Here is a 27,109-nt window from a genome sequence, read left to right as displayed (position 1 = left end):
ACAGTCTCTTCCTCCATCACTGCTTCTCCTGGCGCTGCCTGCCAAGGACCTACCATCCATCTCTGACTCCATGCCTCCCTTGGCTGATCCACCCACCAACAAGGGCCTGTCTCCTCCCCCCCCAGTCTCGGATCCCTGGCCGGGCTTGTTTCGGGCGTATGGCCCTCGGGTGAGGAGAAACCCTCGAACGTGCTGTCTGACAAAGTGGGCGTGAAAAGCCAATCATCAAAATACTCCTCGGGCATGGGCTTGTGCGGAAAAAGTGCATGGAACTCCTCCTTCAACAGGGGTTCGTCCAACGCGTAACCCGGCACCCAGCTATTGGCAGAGGCCGGAGTGCCTTCCCTGGCTAGAAAATATTCAACTCCCTCCTCCCCCCATCTCGAGTCCAGTATCTCTGTGACCTCGTTAAGAGGTTCTGGTCTTGGCGATTCCCCCCCCTCAGGCGCCCTCCTACGTGGCTCTGGGAGTGCTCCTGACTCTTGAAACCTGTGTGGGGTTTTGTAGGGAGTGAGCACCGACCTATGAAAGACCGGGTGCACCCTGGAACCCTCCGGAAGGGCTAGACGAAAAGCCACCGGATTGATCTTAGCCTCAACTTGATATGGCCCTAGCTGCCTGTGTCCTAACTTCTTCTTGGCCAATGACCTGGCCGGCATCGCGTGGGCTGCTAACCACACCCAGTCCCCAATCTGGATGTCCTCTCCCGCCCTCCTGTGCTTATCGGCCTGCACCTTATACGCCTGTTTTGCCAGCTCCAAATGTCTCCGCAGCTCCTCGTGCACCTCTTGCAACTCCGCTGCAAACTGGTCGGCATCTTGAGGCCCCCCCCCTCCTGGTGCCGCAAATCTCGGGAAGGTTCTGGGATGACGGCCATTGTTCGCGAAGAAAGGCGTCACCCCGGTGGATGCGTGTTTCGTGTTGTTGTAGGCGAATTCAGCCATCGGCAGATAGTCCACCCACGCCGCAGGTCGCTGGTTGGCGTAGCACCGCAGGTACTGCTGCATGATCGCGTTGACCCTCTCCGCTTGACCGTTGGTTTGTGGATGTCTCGCCGATGTCAGGTTGATTTTGACGTGCAAGATGCCCAGAAGCTTTCGCCAGAAAGTGGAAACAAACTGGCGCCCCCTGTCGGACAAGACGGACTGCGGAAGTCCATGCACTCTGAAGACGTGATCGATGAAGAGCTTTGCGGTCTGTTCTGCCGTCGCCACCTTGGCACAAGGGATGAAATGCGCCATCTTGGTGAACAAGTCCACCACCACTAACACCGCCGTCTTACCTCTGGAGCTGGGCAGGTCCGTAACAAAGTCCAACGCTACCCTCTCCCACGGTTGCTGCGGTGTCTCCAGCGGTTCTAGCAATCCCGCCTGCTTCTGGTGCACTGGTTTGGACCTCTGGCAGATATCACACCTGGCGACGTAGTCCGCCACCTCTCCTCTCATCTGGGGCCACCAAAAGTCTCTAGCCACCAACTCCATCGTCTTCTCTTTGCCGAAATGGCCTGCACTAGGGGCGTCATGCAATTGTTGCAGAACCTTGGCTCGAAGATCGTCGGTGGGCACGTAAAGGGCACCCTTACGAGTCAAAAGTCCATCTTGCAATTGGAACTCATCGTTGTCTCGCGACCCTCCGCGTAGCTCCTCCATCTTGGACTGTGCAAACTGATCCCTTTGCAACGCGCGTCGCACCGCGTCCAGGTCGACTGCGATGGTAGCGCACGTCCACGCCTGCGGTGCGAAAATGTGCTTTGCTGCGATTGGAGCTGCTTCCTCCAAGTATTGCGGCTTTCGGGACAGCGCGTCTGCAATAACATTGGAGTCTCCTGGGATGTATTCTATTTTGAAGTCGAAATCCGCAAAGAACTCCGCCCAGCGCATGTGTCGCTGGGTCTGCAACTTAGCCGTCCGCCAATACTCTAAGTTCTTGTGATCCGTGCGGACTTGCACCGTGTGCTTGGCTCCTATTAAGAAGTGTCGCCACGCTTTGAAAGCTGCATGAATGGCCAACAACTCCCTGTCCCATATGGTATAATTGCGCTCCGTCTTGCTGAGCTTCCGGGAGTAGAACGCACCCGGTCTCCAGTTGCCTTGCGAATCCTCTTGCAAAAGAACGGCCCCAACCGCTCTGTCTGACGCATCGGTCTCTACCCGCATGGGTCTGCCGGGATTCACGTGGAGCAGCTGCTCTTCGGAGGCGAAAAGACCTTTAAGCGTCCGGAAGGACCGCTCCGCTTGTTCGGTCCAGACGAACTTCTTCTTCTTGGAACTGAGGGTGTCAGTGATAGCCGCCGTCGCGTTCGCAAAACCTTTAATAAACTTGCGGTAAAAATTGGCAAAGCCGATGAACCTCTGGACCTCTTTCCGATTTCGAGGGCTTTTCCAGTCCAACAGCGCTTGAACCTTAGCCCTGTCCATGGCCAGTCCCTCGTCGGACAACTTGTAGCCAAGGAAATCAACCTCTCTGACATCAAACTGGCATTTTTCCAACTTGGCGTACAGCCTGTGGTCCTTCAGCCTCTGCAGGACCTCCCTCACGTCCTTATCGTGATCCTCCGACGATTCCGAGAAAATCAGGATATCGTCGAGAAAGCAGACACACTTCTTGTAGAGGAGACCTGCTAGCACGTGGTGCATAAATGCTTGAAAAACGTGGCTGCCATTTTGGAGACCGAAAGGCATGACTCTGTATTCGTATGTGCCCAGAGGGGTGAACATGGCGGTCTTCCACTCATCTCCTTTCCGGATGCGGATGAGATTGTAAGCTCCACGTAGGTCCAGCTTGGTGAAAATCTTGCCCCTCCTGACGGTCGCTAAAAGGTCGTCAATCTTGGGCATGGGGAAAGCTTTGGGCTTAGTCAAGCTGTTTATGAACCTGTAATCCACTATAAGCCTTTTTTGGGGCGTGTTTTTCTTCTTCACAAAGAACACAGGGCTGCCACCCGCTGCTTTAGATTCCTGGATGAAACCTCGCTTGAGGTTATGGTCTATGAACTCCCGAAGCTCTTGCATCTCGTCTTCCGACATGGAGTACAGCTTGGCAGCAGGCAGTTGCGCCCCTGGCACTAAATCAATCGCGCAGTCGTAAGGTCTGTGAGGCGGCAACTTGTCAGCTTCCTTCTCACAGAAAACCTCCAAGAAGTCCTGGTACTTGTGAGGCACTGTTTGCACCATACCCAGATGCAACTGCTGCTCGGCTTCTCCTCCCTGATCGGTCTGAAAGCAATGCTGAGCACAATACGATGAACAAAAGGTGATCTGCCGCTGGTACCACGCAACCGCGGGACTGTGCCTCTCCAGCCAACTCATGCCTAACACGATGGGTGTGTCCGATAAGTGGGTGACATTGAAACTAATAAGTTCTCGATGGTTGCCAATCTGCATCATCATGGGAGGGGTTTGCTGCACCACTTGCCCCCCCAGCAACTTCCTGCCGTCTACCGTGACCACGTTTAGAGGCGTCGTTGCAGGCAGGAGCGCCATGTTGTGCTGCTTAACGAACTGCAGTCCCACGAAGTCGGCGTTGCTTCCCGAATCGATCGTTATTGGAACCTCGAGGAGTCTCCCATCAGGCAACTGGAGTGTTGCTGTGAGCAGAACTGCCGGTCTGGGAGGCAAAGGGTCCACGCTCTGCAGTGATGCTGGGGGCTTGTCTACAGATCCGCCTGGCTGAGCCCCAGTAGCTCTGCTTCCAGCCAGGCACTGTCGTTTCCCTGAAGCTGCTCCCCTGGTTGCACCTCTGCTGTTACAGTTGCCAGTGCTGCAGTGTGCTTCTGGAGCCTCTGGGGGCACTCTTTCGCCATATGGTGCGCACTGTCACAGATGTAACACTTCCTGGTTCCTCTAGGAGGCTTCGCTTTGGCTGCACCAGGGACAGGGCTCTGGGATGGCTTCTGAGCCCTAGCACCACCAATCTCCATTGGCTCCTCGCTGTCCTTCCCCATTGGCGAGGGGTGCGCACGGCTGAAATCCCTGTGCACAAAAGGGAGAGTCCTCGCTTGCGCACGCGCTTGGGACCCGTCCTCCTCGTGCCACGGACGTCCCTCATGTCGAATTCCAATAGCTAAAGCCCGTTGCACCACGTCTTCTAGGGTCTGGGGTCTGTCCCCCCTAGCGATCTCATCCTTGATGGGGGGGCTCAATCCCTCCCAAAAAAGATCTCTGACCGGCTTACTGTCCTTTGGCCAATCTAAGGCGGTGAGCAATGCAAAAAATTTAGAGTGGTATTGGCGCACAGTCGCTTTCCCCTGCCTCAGCCCGTGCATTTGACGGCGCGCAATGTCCACATCCACAGAGGATTGAAAACAAGAATCCATCGCTTTGATGAACGCAGTTGAATTGCGACGGGCCGGTCCATCTTCGCGCCACAGATTGCGTAGCCAAGCCCTGGCCTCCCCATGCAGGTGCGAAACAATGAACCCCACTTTCTCCTCCTCATCTTTAAAATCGTGACGGAGTAAATGCAGTGCATATACGACGTCCGCTCTGAAATTGGGATAGTCTTGCAAGTTGCCATTAAAATGCGGAACCAGGGCACCCCCCCTCCGTCCAAGCGCAATGCCCTCCGCTCTGGAACCTGGGGCCCCCGCCCTGTCCGCGTGTTCCCACCTTGCCTGCAAATCCTGGCACGTCTTCTCCAAGTCGTCATTCTTCTTCTGCGAAGCAATGACTGCCGATGTGAGAGCGGTAACCTGATCCCGCAGTGCAACCAGCTGCTCCTCAGCGCTCATGGCTGCTCCCGTTCGTGAGCTTCGCAAAAAAAATTTTTTGCTTTCTGAGAGGGGACTTACTGTCACGGCCACCCAGGACGGGTCCCAGCTCACCAGAGACCTCACTCCGTTGCAGTTTATTTACAGGAAAAGTTTATTGAAGATTTCTGCTTCTCGTACAGTTCAGCATTGTGGCCGTACGTCTGTCACGTTAGACCGCTGAAGTCCCCTCTGACTCCTCCCCTCTTCCACACCAACTTAATAGCCTGGCTCTAGACCACCTCTTCCTCTCCTTTCTTTTCCGCAGGGTCTTCCTGCCCCCCTGGGTTCCCTCTCTCCGTGACTCGCCTGAGGCTGAATCCTCTGCCGCCTCTTCCCCCCTCCTTCTGGCTTTAGGGCCGGGCTCCTCCCCTGAGCTCTCTCCACTTCCGCGCGCCTCTACGTTTGAACTTGGCGCGCGTACGTTGCTGCTGACCTTTCTTTCGACCGCTACACCACCCCTTGTTCTGCTCTCCACCCTTTCCGGCTGAACACCTTGCTCCAACCCCCTTTCTCTGTTCTCTCCTAATCCTGCTCCCTCCGAGAGGCTGACGACTCCACCCCCTTTTCTCCGTTCCGGCTGAGACGCCTCTTGCTGCGTCTGTCTTCCACTGGGCTCCTCTCCGCTTCTCCCTTCTCCTCCCTTTTGCTTGATTAAGGTAACCCCCTTTTGAGAATCCTCTGACTCGCTGCTCAGACTCGTGGATTCCCTCAGAATTCCGTCATCTTCTTCCTCATCCTTCTGCCCCTCCTCCCACTCGCTCTCCGTCTCCTCTGTCATCTCCTCCTCTCTCCCAGAAACCCTGACAGGAGATATAATAGAAACCAAAATAGCTTGAAGCAGAAAGAAAATGTACACTTAGTGTTGGTACAAGAGGTGAGGAGGCGAGGAAAGTACGTAAGTATAAAAGGAGAATACCTGGGTGGCAAGAGCCAAGGTTGGGGCAAGTACTCTTTGGTGAGAGAACCTCAGCAGAGAGTTTAAAACAAAAAATATGCAGCAAAGTAAAGCATGGAAATATAGGCTGTTAGACCTTTAAAATATCCACTTGTGTGTTCCAAAACTTCCCTCTTTCTCTAGAATAGGGAAAGACTACACATTTTTTTGATAGAAAAATATCTACCTGCATTTATAAGGTGTTCTTATATGTAAGATGATGATTAATAATAATAATAATAATTTATTATTTATACCCCGCCCACCTGGCTGAGTTTCCCCAGCCACTCTAGGCTGCTCCCAATCGAGTGTTAAAAACAATACAGCATTAAATATTAAAAACTTCCCTAAACAGGGCTGCCTTCAGATGTCTTCTAAAAATAAGATAGTTGTTTATTTCCTTGACATCTGATGGGAGGGCGTTCCACAGGGCGGGAGCCACTCCCGAGAAGGCCCTCTGTCTAGTTCCCTGTAACATCACTTCTCGCAATGAGGGAACTGCCAGAAGGCCTTTGGTGCTGGATCTCAGTGTCCGGGCTGAACGATGGGGGTGGAGACGCTCCATTTTCCTGTACTAGCAGCTGTGGAGTATTAGAATTTCCACTTAATTTAAAGACATTTTGTGCATGCATGTATGGAATATTGATGAAAGTTATGCTGCTAGTAGTGACACCACATTCTGGAACCATGTATTTGTCTTAAAATGTGAAATTTCATTACATAGCAAAAGGGAGCAGAGAAATTACATTAATTTCATGCTCTGTAGATACCAAGATAATGCTGATTACTTGTGCTGTTTGAGAAAGATTTTCAATAAGAATAACATCTCTGTCTGCTTTATCTCTTATTCCGTGGAACCATCATAACAAATGCCATGAGGGAGAAAATGGAAATTTGTAGGTTAATGTGGAAATTGCACAACATGAAAAAACACATTCCAGTGCTATCTGCTTTTAAAATTCTGACAAGCAGGGAATCGATTTAACTGGCTTGGTTCTTTACCACTGTTGCTTGCTCAGTTGCCTCAAGCTATTTAATTAACAAATTTCCATTAGAGTATTGCAAAATCTCCATCCTTCCTGCAGTAAAACAGCCGTTTTCCTCTTTTTTAAAACCTTGATGTGTCTTGAAGTTGACCTTTTTTACAAGTCTTTTCAGAGGAAATAACTCCATTAAAAATATTTTTGTTCAATTTATTTTTGCTACATTTACAAGTATTTGGAACATGCATTGTTTATTGTAATATGATATTAAATGCATTATGTAACTGTACTAATTACTGAAGAACTCAACAATAGCCATTGGTATCAATTTGGAAAGGACGGGACAGGAAAGGAAAGGACTGACTAATATTAGACTTAACAGATTTGCAGATGGGTAGGCCGTGTAAAAAGAACAATTCAAGTTAAGAGTTCACCGTAAGCACCCATACTTGCAAGTTAGTTCCATTGAAACCATAAGGGCTTACTTACAAACAAATGTGTTTTAAGAGGGAGTTTTCATCTAGTACATCTGTCATAGAATTGAGTAATGTGAATTACTTAGCAATTTTAAAAGATTAAGCAAGGCAGAATGAAGCATATTTCATTTTTTTAGAAAGAAGGTAGGGCAAAAAAGTTCTCCAATTTTGGGGGGGATAATTTTTTTAAAAAATGTGTTACAAGAGAAGAGCAACAAAGCAAACAGATTAGCAAATGCTATTGAAGTGTAGAGGTATATCTCTCTGTCAGTGCTAATTTTTCAACAGGTTTAGTTTTCACTACAGAAGTTGGCATTTCAGGGGGCACAACAATGATTGCGGAGGGGGAACACAAACTTACACTCTTTCCTGCCTCACCCACCTTCCTACCTGTTACCAGCCTGTCAGTGGCATAGCGTGGGGGTGCAGGGGGGGGGCGGCTGCACCGGGCGCAACATCTGGGGGTTAGGGTTAGGGGGCGCAAATCCACGGGTTAGGGGGTGCAAATTACTTGCCTTGCCCTGGGTGCTGACAACCCACGCTACGCCACTGCAGCATGTGTTCCAGCGTCAGCACCATTTTTATTTTATTTTTTAATGTGAGAGGGCATCATCGTATTACATTGCCATGTAACGTGATTGCATCATTGTCTGATTTATCATGATTGTGCCACAGTGAGTAAACCAAGCCTTCCAATTATCCTCATTCTGCAATGGAGAGAAAGCAAGCATCCCAGTGCTGAAGCAATGAGCAAACCACCCCTGTTGTGTCACACCATGCTGGTGCTTTTGTTGCAGGCCAATGCTACATGGCAAGATTTTCTGTGTGATACTAACTTGACTAGCAGAGTGAGTGGAGATGTACATTCAGATTGCATTCTGATTTGCATCCCGCTGAATGTATGCAGATCGATGGCATCCCAATTCACATCTCCAGCGACATTTGACTTAGAAGTCATCCCAGAACTGGCCCTACTAAACATCTTCCAAGATCATAATAGCCCACTCACATCATAAAGAGCTCATAACCCACCTCCTCTCAGCATCCAGAAACATCATAGCCAGACACTGGAGAGACCTGTCAGGAGTAAGCATGGACCAATGGTACCAAATTGTATGGGAAACAGCCTTACTAGAAGAGCTAACCAATAAACTGAAACTGACACAGGGACAAATAGAAGAGGATGCCTTCATCCCGGTATGGCTCCCCTTTATCACATACACAGCCCAACAAGACAACAAGAAGTATCCACCAAAAGCATACAGATCAATCTGGCTAACCTGATTTAAAAATACACCCACACCCCCATCACTACAGCCAACCAAAGACAACCAATCACAACCTAGGCCAACCCCAACCTCTCTCACCACCAAGGAAACACAACAAGCAAATAGTAAGAGAACCCATACAAGTAACGCTGACACAAAACCCCACACATACACTAAGTAGAAGAATAGAAATATCCCACCCAACTTCCCCCCACTCCCGTTCTTTTCTTCCTAACCTAACATTGTATATAACACTAATGTCTCACAACAAATGAAACTAAATTGTAGAAAACACAACTTGAAAAAAGAGACAACGCACATGTTTTTGTATGCTAAGAAATCTTTAATAAAATCTTTAATAAAAATAAAAACAACTGTAGGCCAATGGCACTAGTGTATTTTCCACTTAATATTTATGCTTACAAACCAAAAATGTATTAAACAACTATGGACAATTGGGTCGAGGCAAAGGAAAGATGGACTAATTGCCTTGACAATGGTGATGCATCGCTCTTCCTCCTAAGACCTGCAAGCATGTTTATTTTTACATTCTTTCAAAAGGAGTGTGTGTTAAAAAAATTCTTGTGGAAATGTTCACAAAACATGTTCCTCTTTGGCTCAATAGCCAAAGGTTTATGTGTATAAATTTTGGGTGATAGTTGCCAGGCTGATTTAAACAGAAGTATAGCAATGTAGAGGGTGGGGGGAATTAAAATGTCAGCAGACTTCTCTTGTGACTGCACTTCTGACTATTTATGTCAATCTGTTTTATAGTGAATTTCATGTTTTCAGAAGATGTGTGTCATTATGTGAACTCCCAGGGAGATCAGCAGCTATCATTTACTAGACATATGTCTAACCCGGCATAAGAGCATCATTATAACCTCCCTTGCCTTGTGTTCTGATTTATCGGAGAGAGAGAAGGAGTGCAAATCACCGCTAGAGACCTGTTCTACTTGGGCTAATAAAATCCCAGCTCACTTGCAATTGTTCCTAAAAATGTACAAGCGACTGTCTTATTCCCATCTCTAGCAGTGGGCCAGGTCTGAAATCCCAGAAGTACATAATAGTAATATGAAATAAAACAACAGAGTTTTCACACTGAGTAAAGTTAAAATTTACAAATAGAAATATGACTTTAATTCTTAAAGAAACTAGCGATCAATTAAGGCAAATGTTTTATTCTGAACTAGAGACTGCCACCGTCTATTCTCGGGAGTCTGAACATTTTCCTTTTAAAAAGCATATTATAAATATCAATACTTTACAAAACAATATACACCTAACATTACATTACATATATTACGTACAAAACATACAACACCTATCTCACCTTCACCACCCCTTCTACCTACCTACCTACCAACCAACCAAGACACAAACATTCTGTGATTATTGACTTCCAACCAGTCTCATTGCGTAATTTTGTCACTCATTAAATCTATGCACATTTCATATTGCTTATTTTGTTCATCTTTTCTAATAATTACATCTTTTCTCTCGTCTGTCTTCTCTATTCATTAGATTTCTGTTCTCATCCTGAGGTAAGGTTCTTAACCCAAGGTACTACTTCCAGCTTAGCGGAGTCTGTAACCCGAAGTGTTTGTAACCCGAAGTACCACTGTATCTGATCGGGGGTGGACTTTGGTAAGACAGTGGTACCTCTAATTATGAACTTAATTCGTTCCGGAGGTCCGTTCTTAACTTGAAAATGTTCTTAACTAGAGGTGTGCTTTCACTAATGGGTCCTCTTGCTGCCGCTGCATGGCTGACAAACAATTTCCATTCTCATCCTGGGGCAAAGTTCTCAACTCGAGGTAACTCTTCCAGGTTGGCAGCGTTTGTAACCTGAGGCGTTTAACTCAAGGTACCAATGTATGGCACTCTGAGTGAGGCCAAAATTTGGGGCTCCCAAATGGATGTTATCAATTACGGATCTTTTCAATTTTACACCCTTTTGCCTTGGCACCCGGGGGGGGGGGGAGATGAAAGCACCACCCTAAATCTGGCACTGATCTGATTTTATCTGATCGGCTTTCCATCAGGGAAATAATTGGTGGCTAGATGCACAGACTCTTAAACAGTTGCAGAAGGTTAAAACAGCGGTTACATGCACATTTGTGTGCAGTATGTCATAATTGCATTGTATTTTTTTAATTGGAAAGCGCTTATCTTTTTTAATTAAAAATCCTTTCATATAAAACAAGATAGAGAGCTAATAGGTGTGTGGTGGCTGTCCAGTGTTTTTTTCCCCTCACTCGGCGCCACATGAATGACTCTCTGCCAGCTGGGAAGAAATGCAATGTTCTCCTGGCTCTTAGGGTTAATTCCCATGAGTCTTACATGGCTGACTTGGAGAACAGGCAGGAAGGCATATAGATAAGACTTTCAGGGATGTGGAGAAGCTGCTCTACTATCAAATGAATAACTCCTCTGCTGTGATAGAAAATGAGGGTCTCGTGTTGGAAGAATATAACAGGCAAGAACATAAAAATGGGTTACTGGGTCATGTCAATAGCCCAAGAAGGAGCTGAGTACAACAGCACTCTCCCCACTTGTGATTCCCAACAACTGGAGTGGAAGTAGAATGCAGCCATCATGGCTAAGTAGACATTGGCAACCCTATCCTCCACAAATTTGTCTAGATCTTCTTTTAAAGCATCCCAAATTGGTGCCCATCGCTATTTCTTGTGGGTGTGAATGAACTACATGCTGTGTGAACATGTATTTTCTTTTCTCTGTCCTGAACCTTCCTACATTCAGCTTCAATTGGTGTCCGTGAGTTCTAGAGCTATGAGAGAGGGAGAACAAAATGATCCCTTGGAGGGGACCTGTTTTGAGAGAGATTCAGTACCTTTCACACCAAGGATATTTTTTGGTTTGAAAAGATGCCTGTGCTTTAAAGCTTTGGTTTGAAAAGATGCCTGTGCTTTAAAGCTGTTGCAATGATGGGCATGAATTCTGGTTTGTGTTCTGGTGAATGGACCTGAGACAGGCACAGTCTCCTTCAGTTTGATGGTGTTTGAACCTTCCTTGTCCTACCTCCCTAGGCCCCAAGGATCTTACATCTTCACATCTCTCTGTGTCCCAGAACCCCTGGCAGGAAACTAAAGTGCTTCACATTTAATCGGGGAGCATCCATTTCTTTTCTTATCTACCATCTGCCTGTTCCTAAATAAATTATTTTTATGATTATGTTGTAGACTAGCACATTCTCCAAATCTGAATTGGCCAGTTTTCAATTACAGAGCAATTGAAACAAAATGGTGAGTGCTAACAAAGTGGGTAGTAGACTTGGTGCTATAAAGGGTGTGTGTCTAAGGAATAGCTCAAATGATTTGGAAACCAGGTTAATCTCAGAATAAACTGAGCTCGAATCCTGGCGAAATGGATAAGTGGTTCTGGAGGCACAGGTAGCCTCAGTGACTGGAAGTGCCTTTTCCCAGCTACAACTGGTGCAAAAGTGATGCAATGGTCATTCCTGGATGGGGAGAGCATGCCCACAGAGGTTCAGGCATTGGTGTCTTCAAGATTGGATTGCTGCAATGCATCCCCTTATGCTTGATTTGGAAGCAGCAGTTAGTGCAAAACGCTGCAGCCTGGTTTCTGACAGGAGTCGCACGCTGTCAGCATAAAACACATCTGCAAAGATTTCTGGACTTAGATTGCCCATTTGCTACTTGGGCAGGTTCAAGATGTTACAGTTAGTATTAAAAAAACCACCCTCAATGTATTGGGACTAGTTTACCTGCAGGATTTTCCTAGCCCATATGCACCCCCTCAACCACTTCAACCTATGGAAGTGACACAATTACAGGTGCCACATATAACGTGTTCCACGCTTCTAGGAAATCAATCTTTTAGTGTGGGAGCAACTGCACTTTGGTTCTCCCCTGCCTACTGACATTGGGCAGGTGCCTTCACTGTATTCTTATTGATGCCTGCTTAAAACATTTTTGCTTATTCAAGCCTATCCAGGCATGTAGAAGTTACAGCAGTAACTTCGGAAGTTTAAAAAGAAATTCAAAGTTAGAAAGCTATAACAACTGTTGCTTTTACTCTTCTTGGGTGTTTCAAAGTGTCTGATTTTATTGATTATTTTATAATTTTGAAGCTGTTCAGAGGTTCTCTTACAACCATATCAGATAAATAAGGTTTCGGGTTGTGTACATTGAGCAAGTGAAGTACTTTTCATTATCCCAACCCATGAGTATAGCCAAGTGAGCTTTGTAAATTCACAACTTAGATTCAGGGCAGTGGAGCCAAAAAAAGGTTGTGAAGAGGAGTTGGATACTCCTTATTTGTTTAAACCAACCAACATTTTAATTATTCAATTTATCATTCAAATTTGCATTTTAGACATAACATGTTGCTATGATTTGTATGCTGCATTAATAGCAATAAAAATACTTAGATCAGTCTATTTCTGCTTTAATGCATATAATTTCAATAGTTTTAGCTATTCGTTATGGTTGTGCAAATGATGGAGGAAAATACTATACTTTGTTTATCTAGATGCTCAGTTCTGCCAGCTGCTGTGACAGCCAGAAGTAGGGATTTATTTAATTTTTTTAAAGTTTTTCAACTGCTGTTCATGCTTCCTGTCATATGCACCACTTGATTAATTCATCATAGCTGGAAGTCTTAGCTCTTTCATGAGTAGTACCTTTTGAAACACTTTTCTTTCATCCTTCCTGGAATTTGGTGACAGTATGCAAAGATCAGCAGTTCTGTCATATGCTGCAGGGCAACAGAAAGACCGTGCTTTTCCATTAGTCACCAAGAGAAAGGTCTTACCCTCTTTGAAATCTGAATAATCTGAAACTGTGCTAGCTTCTCTGTTAGATACAAAATTGCATATTGATGTGCCTGGCCACCTTTTCATCCTTTCTGTTCATAGTTTTGTTGGGGGTTTTTTTGCAAATGAATTGCTTCTCACCTCTTTTTCCAGCTGAATCAATGCAGCTCTCCATGTGTTGCCTTTCAGTTAGGTCTACTATTTTCTGTGCATGTACATGAGCAAATGATTTGGAGTGCTCTGATATCTTCTTTTGGAGTGGTTTAAAACTGCGCTTTCCTTGAAGTTCCATTGTACGCAACAGAACTTGAACACCATTAAACTGAAACATTGTGTTTTCAGTGTTCCTAAATGCTTTCCTTTGGAGCCTCCAAAACAACTTCTTGGTTTTCTTCCTGAGCACCTTCTTCAGACTGACCTTAGGAGCCAATCCTCAGCTGCTAACTTACCTCCTTTCACTCTGAATAGCTCAAATCAGCACAAAGGGTGAGAAGACTCCTTTCTCAATAGCTAAAAAGCTGCCCTTTTGTGCTGATTGGGCTCCTCTAGGATGCAGGAGACAGGCGCCTTGGAGAAATAGTAGCAGGCATTTTAACCTCCTATAACCCCAGACCACTACACCTCTGGGGCAGGCAAGGCAGTCTCCTATCACAAGCACACACCCCAAACCTCTGTTGTCTTAATTCCAGGTAAGACTAATTCTTCCCTGTGCCTCGTTTCCTGGAACTATGAGGCATGGTACAATTGCCACAGAAGAGAGGAGTGAACATTACATTTTGTTGGAAAGGTCTGTAGCCAACAGCAATCTGAAGACAAAATGGTGAAGAGAAAAATTAGTGCCTAAATGAATGGTGCAACAAGACTTTTTAAAGTGTTGGCCCTTGCTGGGAGGGTGATCAGTTCAGGCAGTGAAATGAGCAAACTTAGCTCAGAATGGTCCCTGGCACAATCTTAGTTGCCAGTGATGTAGAGCAGTGTTTCCCAACCTTTTTTGGGCAAAGGCACACTTGTTTCATGAAAAAAATCTCGAGGCACACCACCATTAGAAAATGTTTAAAAAATTAACTCTGTGCCTATATTGACTATATATAAAGTAACTCTCTTTAATAGGAATCAAATAAACACAAAGAAAGTATTTTATAATTACTTTATTATGAAATAGTAAGTAAACAGAAATATGAAAAATTATAAAATACTTTATTCAGTGTGCAACCTGGGCCACAGCCCCCCCTTCCTCCCGACCCAAATATTGTCTCTGTCGGGAAGCACTTTAAAATGACTGGCTGATTCCAAAAAGCCCCCCCCCCTTCCCGCCAACAGCAAGCAGATGGGAAATTCCTGGGCCCCCGAAAGCAAGATCGTCCTTCAAACTACACCCCGCCCCGCAATCACCTTGGGTGCAACTTCCGTAATGCTTGTGCAAACCTCATTTTCCTGGCCGTTTTGCCCGTCTAAACGGCGCGCCTCTCCCCCTCCCGCGTCAGTGACACCAGTGACAAAACGGCAGCCCCTGGAAGCTGGCAGTCATCACGCACGCACGCATGGCGGAGGGAGGCAGGCGGGCGGGCGGCTGCCCCCTTTGGCTCCGAGGCGGCTAAGCGCCACTGTCCATCCCCCCACCCCGTCCGTTCCCGTGATCGGAGCCCAAGCGTGCGCACGGGGGGAAGGAGGGTGCGGGGTGGGTGGAGGCGCTTCCCTGCTTCTCTCTCTCTCGCTCGCTCGCTCTGCTGCTCCCGCCGCCCAGGATGGAATAGGTAACCTTCTGCCCATGAATTATGCACCGCGTGCAGAGATTCCTGCGGGCGGGCGCCGCGATCCACAGACACTCCCCCGCCCATCTTAAGAACGAGCATGTCCCCCCCATATTTTTTTGTTTTGTTTTCTAAGCGTCCGTGCAGATTGCGTTCTCCTCCTCCTCCTCCTCGCGCGGATCCAGAGGGCTCCTCCGCTTCCCAGCCCAGCCTCTTCTCTCCTTTGCAGTTCGACGGGGGGGGGGGAGAGATGGCGCCGTGTCCTACTTCGGAGTGAGTGTGTGTGGCCAGCGCCAGCGAGGAGACCCAAGTTAGGCAGAGGCTTTCCGCGGGGCGGAGGCAGAGAGAGAGAGAGAGACACTGAGGAGTGCGCTCTTCCGACGGAGCTCCCGACCCACAAGCAAGGCGGCTCCGGCGTCCCCACGAGCGCACACACAAAACACGCCCGCGGCTAGAGACGTGTCTGCCCGCACAAGCCTTAGTGACTCCCACGGCACACCTGGCAACGTCTCGCGGCACACTAGTGTGCCGTGGAACACCGGTTGGGAAACACTGATGTAGAGCATAAAGTGGGGTTGATGTTTGACATAGAAGTTTAGCATGTTGGCAACAAGTAGCTGTTTTTAGTCTTTCTATAACTTATTAACACGTCTCAATGACATTTTTAATGACCCTTTTAACATTGTTTCCCTTCCAAATACTAACCAGGTCTGACCCTACTTAGCTTCTGAAATCAGATGAGGTTGAGCATGTTCAGGGTAGTATGGCCATAGACCCCTTTTAACATGGTTGAAATAAACTTAATTGCTTATTTAATCAATATATATTTATTGCACAGTAAAAAGCGCTATTTTAGAAATTCAAATCTACAGTATAGTCAACTCACTTCGAAAAAACATTAAAACAGCAAGCAATAACCATCACCTCTCCAATCTAATAGCTCATTAGTCAGAACATGGTTGAATCTTAGCCATGACCAATGTTATATTTATGTCACTCTTCAAAAGAGCAGCATGACTTTTTCTGACCAATTGACTGTTCACAATGATCTGGAATCTTTAATTAGTGACAGCTGGATTTATTTCTCAGTTGAGGTTAAAGGTAAGAGATGCTGAAATGCTATATCCAATTTAAAAATTTGTTTTAATTTTAAAGATGGAATATGGCTACTGATATAATAGTTTTGAACTGCAGTGGGACTTCAGTGCACTTACAACCTAAGGACACAATCTGGAATGTAATAAATCATAGTTTAAGCCCATAAAAAATGAATGGTATTTGGAAAGTTGGATTTTTTATTATTATTTCCTAAGTAGAAACTGTTTCTTGTGTTATTTGTTCCATTTTTGTGTTATTTAACCATTTTTGTTCTAATAGTAACAACTTTGCTGGGTCAGTTACCCACAGTCTGTGGACAGCAGCATTCCCTTCCCCTCCATCCTGTTCCTTGTCCCTCACTCTCAGACCACTGAGGGTCCTTTACCTTCAAAGTGCTTCTAATTATTTATTGAAAGCTGCAAGGTAATTTCGGCAAAGTACCATATCTATTGAAATGCATATAGGAAATAAAGTACGGCACACTATCAAGAGCTGTTTCCATAACAGTAGTTCCCGAAACCCTGCTGAAATAAGACAGTCCTTACCTGCGAGCAGAAGGACAGCAAGGAGGAAGTCAGAGAAGCCTCTCTAGGAAAGGAGTTCCAATGCCTGAAAGCAGCCACCAAGAAGGCCCTCTCCTGCGTCCTCAACCAAACATGCATGTCATGGTCTGGTTCACAGGCGATCAAAGTCCCAGCAGGGGACATCAGTACCGGGGGCAAGATGGAGGGGTGGGAGCAGGAACAGCGGTCCAGAAGCCAGGAGTCAGGAAGCCCAGAGTCCAAGGGTCAGAGAGCCGGGAGTCAAGAAGCCAAGGGTGAGGAAGCAAGGAGTCACAAAATCAGGGGTCCCAGGCAGTGGCGTAGCGTGGGTTGTCAGCACCCGGGGCAAGGCAAGTAATTTGTGCCCCCTAACCCGTGGATTTGCACCCCCTAACCCATGGATTTGCGCCCCCTAACCCCCAGGTGTTGCGCCCGGTGCGGCCGGGCCCCCCCCACACCCCCCACGCTACTGGTCCCAGGATCAAGAAGCAAGGAGTCAGGAAACCGAGGTTCAAAGATGAGGAAGCAAGAAGCCCAAGGTGTTGCTGTGGCAAAGAGCTGTGGCAAAAGGGAAATGGTGAACTTATATCCCTTCCCAGCTCTTGCCACCAGGTGCTGTGAGTTACCAATCGGCCTCATCTGTGAGGCTGCTCCTTGCCTCCTCAGAACAAACTTAGGAAGGTCCCAGTCCTGCAAAGTCCTATTGGTCACAGGGCCTGGCTCCTGCACGCATCCCTGACAATGCATGTGACTGAGAGAAGAGCCTCCCCCAAAAATCTCAGAGTCTTGGCAGGTTTTCATGGGAGTATATGGTCCTTCCAATAGCCTGGGACTAAGCCAAATAGATTCACAACCAGCGTTTTGTATTGTGACCAGAAACAGACTGGTATCCAGAGAAATTGTTGTAACAAGGGAGTTGTGTGCTCCATGTAACCAGTGTTGGCCAACCATATGCAACATTCACAACACTCTTGTCATTTTTGTGTTTTTATATTGTAAAACTCCCTGCAATCCTCAGGTGAAGGGCAGAATGATGATAATGGCGATGGTGATGTTAGGAGATGTTTCAAAATTATAATATTCCTCTTGGAAACCTGGGGCCCAAGCCCTGTACTCTCAGCAAGTAAATCTGAAAGAAATCCCATAGAACTGCTAATTAGCTGTTACCATTCCAGATGTTCATTTGCATGCTTGTCTTGAACCACAAGTCAACCTGCAGAATTAAAGGCAGAAACAAGGAGTTCAAGAATGCTAGGCTAGAAGCTCTTCGTGTTAGCTTCACACATGAAGCAAGTTTTTGATGTGGTGGAGCATTCATATGTGCTATTCTACCACAGATGCTTTGAGATGATGCAGCCTTGTAAGGCTCTTAAACACTGAATAGGGGACAAAATTGGTCTATAATGTAAGTAGGTTTTCCTGAATGGGCATTGATGCACATTGTATTGTGAACATTGATTTGTTGTTGCTTTCATATAAAACCAAGTGCTTTCATACAAGTTTATTTAGATTGCTTACCTGTATTGTTTTGATGTTTTGATTGTTTAGGAGCATTAAATCAAACAAACTGGGGGAAGAAACATCCAGCTTGCAATGGTGCCAAGCAATCGCCTATTAATATTGATGAGGATCTAACTCGAGTAAATGTGAATCTTAAGGAGCTGAAATTCCAAGGCTGGGAAAAAGAATCAGCAGAAGAAACTTTAATCTACAATACAGGCAAAACAGGTACAAATTTCACATCTCCTTTTTTTGATTTATTTAATGTTTTGATTCAACCTTTTGCACTTAAAACCTCTTGTTTCGTTTTCTTTCTTTTAATCAAGTTTGGGTTTTTGCAATTACGAGGAAGACAGCTGGCAGTAAGATTCAAGCATCAAGTCAAGAGGACTCAAAGGGAAATTATATGCATTGACAAAAATAGCCCTAGAAATAGCATAATTACTGTAATCCATTAATGCGTGCTTACTGAAAATAAAGATTTAAGTATTTTCCACATAATAATTATTGACTGTTAATACCTACACTTGACATGCTGCTATGCTAATGTTTTCACAACTACACAGCTAGTGTTTTCAAAGAGCAATTTATAAAGGCTATTATGTTTGAGCAATCATTTTATAAGAACCCCTCACTTATGTGTAGGACTGGAATTTCAAAGAGAAGCCATTACTAATTGAGCAGCTGCTGCCAGCTACAAAGGTTTACACATAGGTTTACTATGGAAAAGCGCTAGTGAACCACCTGAATTGAGATCTGGAGGAGGCTGTCTATTGCAGTTTGCTGTCTGTCTGAATGTGCAGTGTATCATTCCTCTAGATTTTCCAGGAGAGTTGTGATATCTTGCACAGTCTTGGATATAAATAAATTGCCCTGCAAGCTACATAAAGGGGGCTTTGAACTGTTTCTCAGGCAGCAATTTCCATGCTGCATTACGTGATAACACATCACATTGGAAACTGAAAGGTATTTCCGAAACAATTTGTAGAATGCCATTGGGGTTCTGTTGATCAAAGGACAAAAATCGAAAGTTCTGCTGGGCATGCTTAAGCTATTGGGTGCACCAAAAAATATCTCTTGATCCCAGACACAGAATTCCTTAGATTTATGTTAATACTGCTTTTAATAGCTAAACCTTGGGTAGATTGACTCAATGTATTTAAAGCACATCCACCACGCATTTAAAGCACATGACTTTCCCCAAAGGTTCCTGCTGAATGTATAGTCGTACCTTGGATCTCAAATGCCTTGGTTCCCAAACAAATCGGCTCCCTAACAATCGAAACCTGGAAATGAGTGTTTTCAAATGGTTTTCAAACTTTCTTTTGGAACCCGAACGTCCGATGCAGGTTCCGCGGGTTCCTGCAGCCAATCATTAGCCGCATTTTGGTTTCCAAATGTTTTGGAAGTCGAATGGCCATCCAGAACGGATTCCGTTCGACTTCTGAGGTACGACTGTATGTTGGTGATCTGTTCTCGTTTTACAATGCTAAATTGTTTTCTCTTCCATCCTACAAGAATACTATGTGAAACTATATAACTATGAAACAGTGGCATTTGGATTGATTTTCCTCTTAGAGGGATTTCCAAACAACTTTTGAAAGAAACAATAAATTTGTGCTGTTGCTAATATGAAGCTGGCTTATATTTGCTGGTGGGTGAAATATTCTTGAGATCTGCTTTAGTTTTCCATTTGAGAGCTCAAAATAGTTAGAAAGAACCAGTACCAGTAAAGCAAAGGATTACAGTCATGCAGATACCAGCGTTCCTGTTTCAGTGCACAGGGAAAGTCTGTATGTGCTGCATGATCACACAGGCATTTCTTTGGTGATGGAAAGGATGAAAGTAAAATTATTGCTCTACCTTGAGATTCATCTTAAGACTCTTGGTCCATCATCAAGCTGTTAGCACTAGAATTCTGTAATCACAGCAAGGAATTTTCTCATGCTAGAATATCCAGTGTCCACAATCGAATCAACATTTTTTGGGTTCGATCAAGGCAAGCAAGGTGGTCCTAACAATGTTGACTTATAATTAAATCATATTGAATTCAGTGGAGCTTACTCCCAGGTAAAGTGGGGTTTGCAGCCTAAGTTAGTTGAACTTAGCTCTCATTGCATCCATGGAATATATTGAAAATGACTTTCCAAACCTTGGCTACTGTTTGACAGGAACTGAGAGAGCAGCAGGACTACCACAACATTCCCACCACACATGTCTACTGGGGCAGAAAGTTGGGAAGCAGGAAATAGCTTCACCGGCTTGGAGCTGGTGCAGCTATTGCACTTGGAATTGGCCTGAAGCTGTCACATGATGGTAGTGAGGCTGGCTCAGGATCCAACAGATCACAAGCCAGCTCAAACCCTCCCTGCCCTGTAATGTTCTGTTTCAGGGCTCTCTTTTGTCTGCCACCACCAGGTATCCTGTGGATTGCAAGGGAGCATTCAATGATGATGGAATGACATCATCAGGAATTCTCAGGCAGAGGCTAGTTCAGAGGAAGGACAATAATGCTCAGTCCAGCCTGGTGCAATGGGAGGTTGGATTGTTTCCTTAGTTCCTGCTGAAGTCAATTGGGCTTAAGTTGCATTAACTTAGGAACCAACTCACAGCATTGAGCTTTCATTTATACCCAGGGCTGGCCCAAGACATTTTAGTACCTAAGGCAAAGCACAAATTGGCACAACCCGCTCCCTGCCAGGGAAAAAAGTGTAAGCATCTACAATAGGAACAAGGATAGAATAAAGATCTACATCAGGATCTGCTGACCTGTGGATCCTGCTGCCTGAAGCAGTCACCTCACTTTGCTTCATGGATGGGCTGGCTCTGTTTATACCAGGCTTCACCAATGTGGTGTCCTCCAGGTGTTTTGAACTACAAGTCCCAACAACTCCAGAAGCAAATGCTATTGAAAGTTGTAGTCCCAAACATCTGAAGTGCACCAAGTTGATGCAGGCTGGTTATAATGAGAACTTCAAAATGTTGGGGTTTTATTATTATTATTATAGTTATTATTCTAACACTGATATGTTTGAATTGAAAAGCTGTTGCATTTTCCTTTTTAACATGCCTAATAACAACTCCTTTTCTCTTTTTAGTGGAAATTAATCTGGCAAATGATTACTATGTAATTGGAGGAGGCTTAGAAGCTGTATTTAAAGCAAGCAAAATAATGTTTCACTGGGGAAAATGCAATATATCTCATGATGGATCTGAACATAGCATAGATGGACAAAAGTATCCTCTTGAGGTAATGAACGTATTGAGATTTTGTACAGTAAGCCATTAGAAATACCAGGATATTTGTGGCACTTCCATGTGTACAGAAGGCATTAAAATGTGCAATAGCCACATATAGTGCTGAGTATTAAACAAGCAGCAGTCGATCATTGAAGTTCTTTGTGCGCATGTATTAATTTAGCTAAACAATTTATATACTGCTTAACTACTATTGTCTGCAAGTTGTGTACAGGAAATACAATATAGAAAAGGTACAAATCAGCTAATATTAGAAAAAAACAGACTTCTATTTAAATGCCTGCTGGAATATTTTTTTAAAGTATTCAGTAGGCACTTGAAGTTCAGTACAGAGGGAGCCTGTCTGACCTGAACAGGATGGGAGTTCCATAAAATTGTCATCTGTTACTTGCTTTCTCCTTTGTCATACTGAAAGATCATTTCCCATGGTGGTTTATGCTTTCAGAATTCACAATATCTGTTGTAAGGGCCCACCCTAACCCCACTGTAATGGCTTTAAGCGTTGCTTGTGCGTAAGTTACCGCCTCTCCGGGCTAGTTTGCCTGGTTAAGCCGTTTCCCTCTGGACAGCCCTCCACTCCGTGGCTGTTCAGTCGCTGGCAGAATCCGTCAGTGGGTGTTTCTTGAACCTCTTCCAGCAAAGAAGCTCTTTGACGCCAAGTCGCCGCCGACTTTCCCTGCGCGAAAGTCTTCTGCGCAGGGTGGGCGTAGGCAGCGGGGGACTTGTGCTCTCCTCGCTGGTCTCCTGCGAAGAGTCCTGGAGCCTCCTCTCCGCTTCCCCCATCGGCCCCCCTCTAACCCTGGTGCAGCGCTGATTATCTTCCCCAGACGGGGACCTCCCTCTCTCCCTGCTTGGCCCCTCTCCAGCATCGCTGCTGAGTCTTGCCTCCTCTGCTAGCTGCGGTGGCAGTTCCCTGACACCCACCATAAAGCTGGCTGTGGAAGTGGTGTGCTGGCTGTGGAAGTGGTGTGCCAGTACTGCTCTGCCAGCAGAGATAGAGATGCACCAGCAAGGTGATTCTTTAGTTGCCGGACCTCCAACACTGTGGAATTTATTCCTCTTGTAGATGTTGTGGAAGTGGAGCAGGAATCTCCTCAAAGCCTGTTTTGGTCTTCTAAAATATGTCGTATACTCAATGTAGCCAATACATTGGTTTAAGGCTAATACACGCTAGCTTTCATTTCAGTCAAGGAGGAAGCATGTTGCTTCCACAGACGTTTACATAAATTGCTTCCTCCCTTGAATGGACAGTCCTCCCTTGAGGACAGGAAAAAACTTTGTCTCTTCACTTAATGAGGAACACGAAAAGTTAATCACCTATAACTTTGATCCCCTAGCAGTAGTGTGTTTCTGAAGCTAGTCTTCATGACTACTTATCTTTCCTTGCCCTGTTTTTTTCTTTCCTATAGTATTCCATTTCTCCCCCAGAGTATTTGTAATTGGCAGCTCTTTTAATGTTATGCCATAGAGTGCAAGCCTAAATCCTTTCCTGAACAGTGACAGGTTTGCTGGCTGCATAGTTGATATGGCAAAGGCAGAAACCAGACAGTTTCTACCAGAAACGTTTCAGATGGCCTTTAAATTATTTAGGGGTCAATTAAAACTTGACACGTACTTTGGTTTCCCTCCGACTGGAATGTAAAATACCCACATTTGAATTGCCAGGTTTCTGTGCAGTAAATATGGAAGCAGGCATGTGATCCTTGCCCATTCACTGTTTTCACTGTTTCAGTGTTTAATGAAGGGACACGAGATCCACAAATCTGTTTTTGCTGTCAGCATTGCCCATCTTCTAATAGTGCATTTGAAATTATGCTCCACTTGAAGCACCTCCAGATCCCAACGCAATTGTAGCCATGACCCCAGCTGACTTCGCCTTAGCTGGGAAAGGAGATAGGAAACCATTGGAAAGCAATGCAACTGGCAACTTGATTTGTGAACCACTGTAAGCAAACTCAGCCACACCGACATGCATTTGCTGTTTCATAATCAAGAATGCTTTATGAGTATTTTTCCATTTTAACTTGCATGCATTTTGTGCTTGAGTTTAATGTGGATACTGGCAGCGGCGGAGGAAGCCGCTCGGGCACCTGGGGTGGTGAGCCCAGGGGCAGGGCGAGCCGCCCATTGGGATGTGGCATACCATGGGGCCTTTGGAGTCTGCTTGCCTCCTCCCACTCAGCCGCCCTACAGCTGGGGGGGGGGAGGCAGCAGGCGGACCGTTTGGGCAGCACGGAGCCTACGTACACCCAAGCCACCACATCTCTCCCAGGAGAAACACATGGCTCAGGTATGCTGCAGGCCCCGCAGTGAGTGCTTCCTGGCATTTTGTCACACACACCCCAGTGGTGACACCCGGGACGGCCCACACCTACCGCAGTCCCCTTTCTCCGGCCTGTGTACTGGTACAGTCTAGTTCAGATGAGGCCTTGAGTCAGCTCATGTTTACTTGCCACATCACGTCAATTTCTGATTGTCTCCACTGTTGGCTGAGACAGACCCCATTGACTTCCCATCCTGTTTTGCAGAGTTTGATAATATTTTATTAGGTGTAAGATAAGTTTCCAGGCAGTGTTTAGATATCTTTGAACAGGGCTGAGTTTCAAAAGCTTTTATCTGAAGTTAATACACATCTCTGATACTATTGATGTTTGACAGGGAGAAAACACCTAAATTGTTGTTGTTATTCTTTTTACAGATGCAAATATACTGTTATGATTCAAATCAGTTTGTGGATTTAGATAAGGCAATTGAAGGAAATGGGAAACTAAGAGCTTTATCTATTTTATTTGAGGTAATCATCATTTTGCATATTGTTCATCTTAACTCAGAAATGTAATCATTTCCATCTTAAAGGTAAGCATTGTACTTTGTGCATGTCTTATTGCTAATTAATTTTCCATGAGGAAAAGCAAGCATTATCCACTGAAATATTTTAGCATTCGGTTTTGTGTGTGCGCGCACATATTCATCAATATTAATATAAATATACAACTTTATAACACTGGTCAACAACAAATTTGTTGTCTGCATTTTTTCAGTTGATTTAGGACAATCTGATGCGCTGAATCCAAAAATCACATTGGTTTTGCTCAATCAGGTCAAGTTTTTGAGCTATGGCCACATGTCTTTTTTTACGTTTTTGTTCACATGTACGCTTGTGTGGAGCATTTTAGAAGAAGTTGGTGGGGGTAAAATGCCATGTTGAATAATTGCTTTGATTGGAAATGATTATTTTAATGACAATAAGTATTCAGGTCCGATAGTTCTGGGTGGTTATGTCGAAAAGGGATCAGTTTCAAGTCATAAAACCTCCGTTTTTTTCTCGGAAGAGAAAGACTTGGTGTACTGTGCAGATATTGCGCAGCTTCTGCTCAAGCTTGGAGTGCCACAGTATGAACCCAAAGATTGGAGACTGTTCATTGACAGCAGCAAGCGATCACTGAAATGTGTTCTGCTACACAACAGCAACCAGTTTGCCTCTATACCCCTGGCTCACTCGACTACACTGAAGGAGAACTATGAAGCAGTGAAGTATGTGCTGGAGAGAATTGGTTATGATCAGCACAAGTGGTTTATTTGTGTTGACCTGAAGATGGTGAACTTTTTGTTGGGACAACAGTCTGGCTTCACCAAGTACCCATGCTTTCTGTGCATGTGGGATAGTAGGGACCGTGCTCAGCATTACACGAAGAAGGACTGGCCTGTGCGGGAGGAATTGGTGCCTTGCAAAAAAAGAAATGCCATCAATGACCCTCTGGTGGACAGAGACAGAATACTCTTCCCACTGCTGCACATCAAGCTCGGCTTAATCAAGCAGTTCACCAAGGCTCTGGACAAGGATGGTGACTGCTTCACTTACTTGTGCCAGGCTTTTCCAGGATTGACCGTGGAGAAGTTGAAAGCTGGCATCTTTGACGGTCCTCAGATCCGTCAGCTCATCAGAGATCCAGAGTTCGGAAACTCAATGAACGGAGTGGAACTGGAAGCATGGAAGGCATTTGTTTTGGTAGTGAAGAACTTTCTTGGCAACAATAAGGCCAGAAACTACGCAGAACTTGTCAACGACATGCTGACTGCTTTCAGAAACCTGGGCTGCAACATGAGCATCAAGATGCACTACCTATTTTCACATATGGACTGGTTTCCTGAGAACCTGGGTTCAATGAGTGACGAGCAGGGGGAGAGATTCCATCAGGACATGAAAGAGATCGAGACCAGGTATCAGGGTCGCTGGGACGCAGTCATGATGGCTGACTACTGTTGGACTCTGAAGAGAGACCTCCCTGCCACTGAGCATTCCAGGAGTTCCAAGAAATGGAAGTTCAAGCCCTGAAGTTTGAAAAATGGTGAAGCAACATGCAATTTACATGTACTTACCTTTATCAATGCCCACCATTCAGTTTACAGTAAACCTGACCTGATGGAGAGAAATGGATGCCATTTCCTGATTCAGCAGTGCAAAAATACCCTAAATCAGTTGTAGAAATCTAGACAACATTCAAAAAGTAAAAAATTGTTGCCCAGTGTAATTCAAGATATAACAAATTAATAAAAGTGTAGACTTGACTTAAGAATAAATCATGCAATATTTCTCCAACAGGTTGGTCTGGAAGATAATATGGATTACAATTCAATTATCGATGGTGTGGCCAGTGTTAGTCGCTTTGGTGAGTTAGTGGTGTAACACGAGAAACCATATGCACAATTATCCATTTGAATACACTGACAGTGCAATCCTATACATGTCTACTCTCAGGAGTAAGGTTCATTGAATTAATGTTAAGTGGGTATAGGATTCCCCTAGAAGTGATGTGAATTTTTGAAGTCTAGATATACCACAATTTGAAACTGAATCAATATGCGTATTGATTCCTATAGCCTTTCATAAATATACCTGTAAGGGCCAGGAAGGGACATTGGGAGCTGATTTACCAGACTTCAGTGCAGAGCACTCTCTGCTGCCACTATCTGAAATTAACAGTCTCATTCACTTCAGATGAGGAAGTGAATTTGTCTGCACATGCATTCCATTGCATTTCCAGATGTGCTTCTGAACTTGAAGTAAATGGAGATGCCCACATACTTATGAGATCCAAATCTTTTAATAGCTGGGTGCTAAGTGTACTGTGTTTAAATTAATGATAAGGCAGCCATTAATTTTACTTGTTTTGGGATTTCTGAACTAAGTCCTTTTTAGGGAAGTTTATAAATTTTTGACTGTTCTACGACAGTATAATGGGACGCGGGTGGCACTGTGGGTTAAACCACAGAGCCTAGGACTTGCCGATCAGAAGGTCGGCGGTTCGAATCCCCGCGACGGGGTGAGCTCCCATTGCTCAGTCCCAGCTCCTGCCAACCTAGCAGTTTGAAAGCATGTCAAAGTGCAAGTAGATAAATAGGTACCACTCTGGTGGGAAGGTAAATGGTGTTTCCGTGCGCTGCTCTGATTCGGCAGAAGCAGCTTAGTCATGACCCAGAAGCTGTATGCCGGCTCCCTCGACCAATAAAGCAAGATGAGCACTGCAACCCCAGAGTCGGCCACTACTGGACCTAATTGTCAGGGGTCCCTTTACCTTTACTACAGTGTATCCCTATAGTCAGCATCTAAAGAGGCGGCGTGCCATGGCTGATGGATTGCCTTCTAGTTACAACATGGAGTGAGCCTTTCCTGCATTGGCTCCAATGCTTTGGGACACCCAAAAGGCATCAACAGTAACATGTTTTCATTCCTTTTTTGTTTTTGTTTTG

At 45.3% G+C, this 27,109-nt stretch overlaps 1 protein-coding gene across 6 annotated transcripts in view; it reads left to right on the top strand.

The window, feature by feature from the left end:
- PTPRZ1 (protein tyrosine phosphatase receptor type Z1) overlaps nucleotides 1–27,109 on the top strand; it is a 120,772-nt gene that overhangs the window by 35,511 nt on the left and 58,152 nt on the right. For all 6 annotated transcript variants that reach the window (XM_081928818.1, XM_081928817.1, XM_081928816.1 and 3 more), the window contains exons 3-6: nucleotides 18,149–18,328; nucleotides 21,199–21,350; nucleotides 24,057–24,152; nucleotides 25,962–26,028. In XM_081928818.1, the coding sequence (XP_081784944.1) occupies nucleotides 18,149–18,328; nucleotides 21,199–21,350; nucleotides 24,057–24,152; nucleotides 25,962–26,028 (495 nt within the window). The remainder of the gene's footprint in view (nucleotides 1–18,148; nucleotides 18,329–21,198; nucleotides 21,351–24,056; nucleotides 24,153–25,961; nucleotides 26,029–27,109) is intronic.

This window comes from Podarcis melisellensis, assembly GCF_964234715.1.
Source record: "Podarcis melisellensis genome assembly, chromosome: 10".
Classification (NCBI taxonomy): domain Eukaryota; kingdom Metazoa; phylum Chordata; class Lepidosauria; order Squamata; family Lacertidae; genus Podarcis; species Podarcis melisellensis.
The sequence above is the reverse complement of the archived record's forward strand: the minus strand, read 5'-3'. Positions and strand labels throughout refer to the sequence as shown.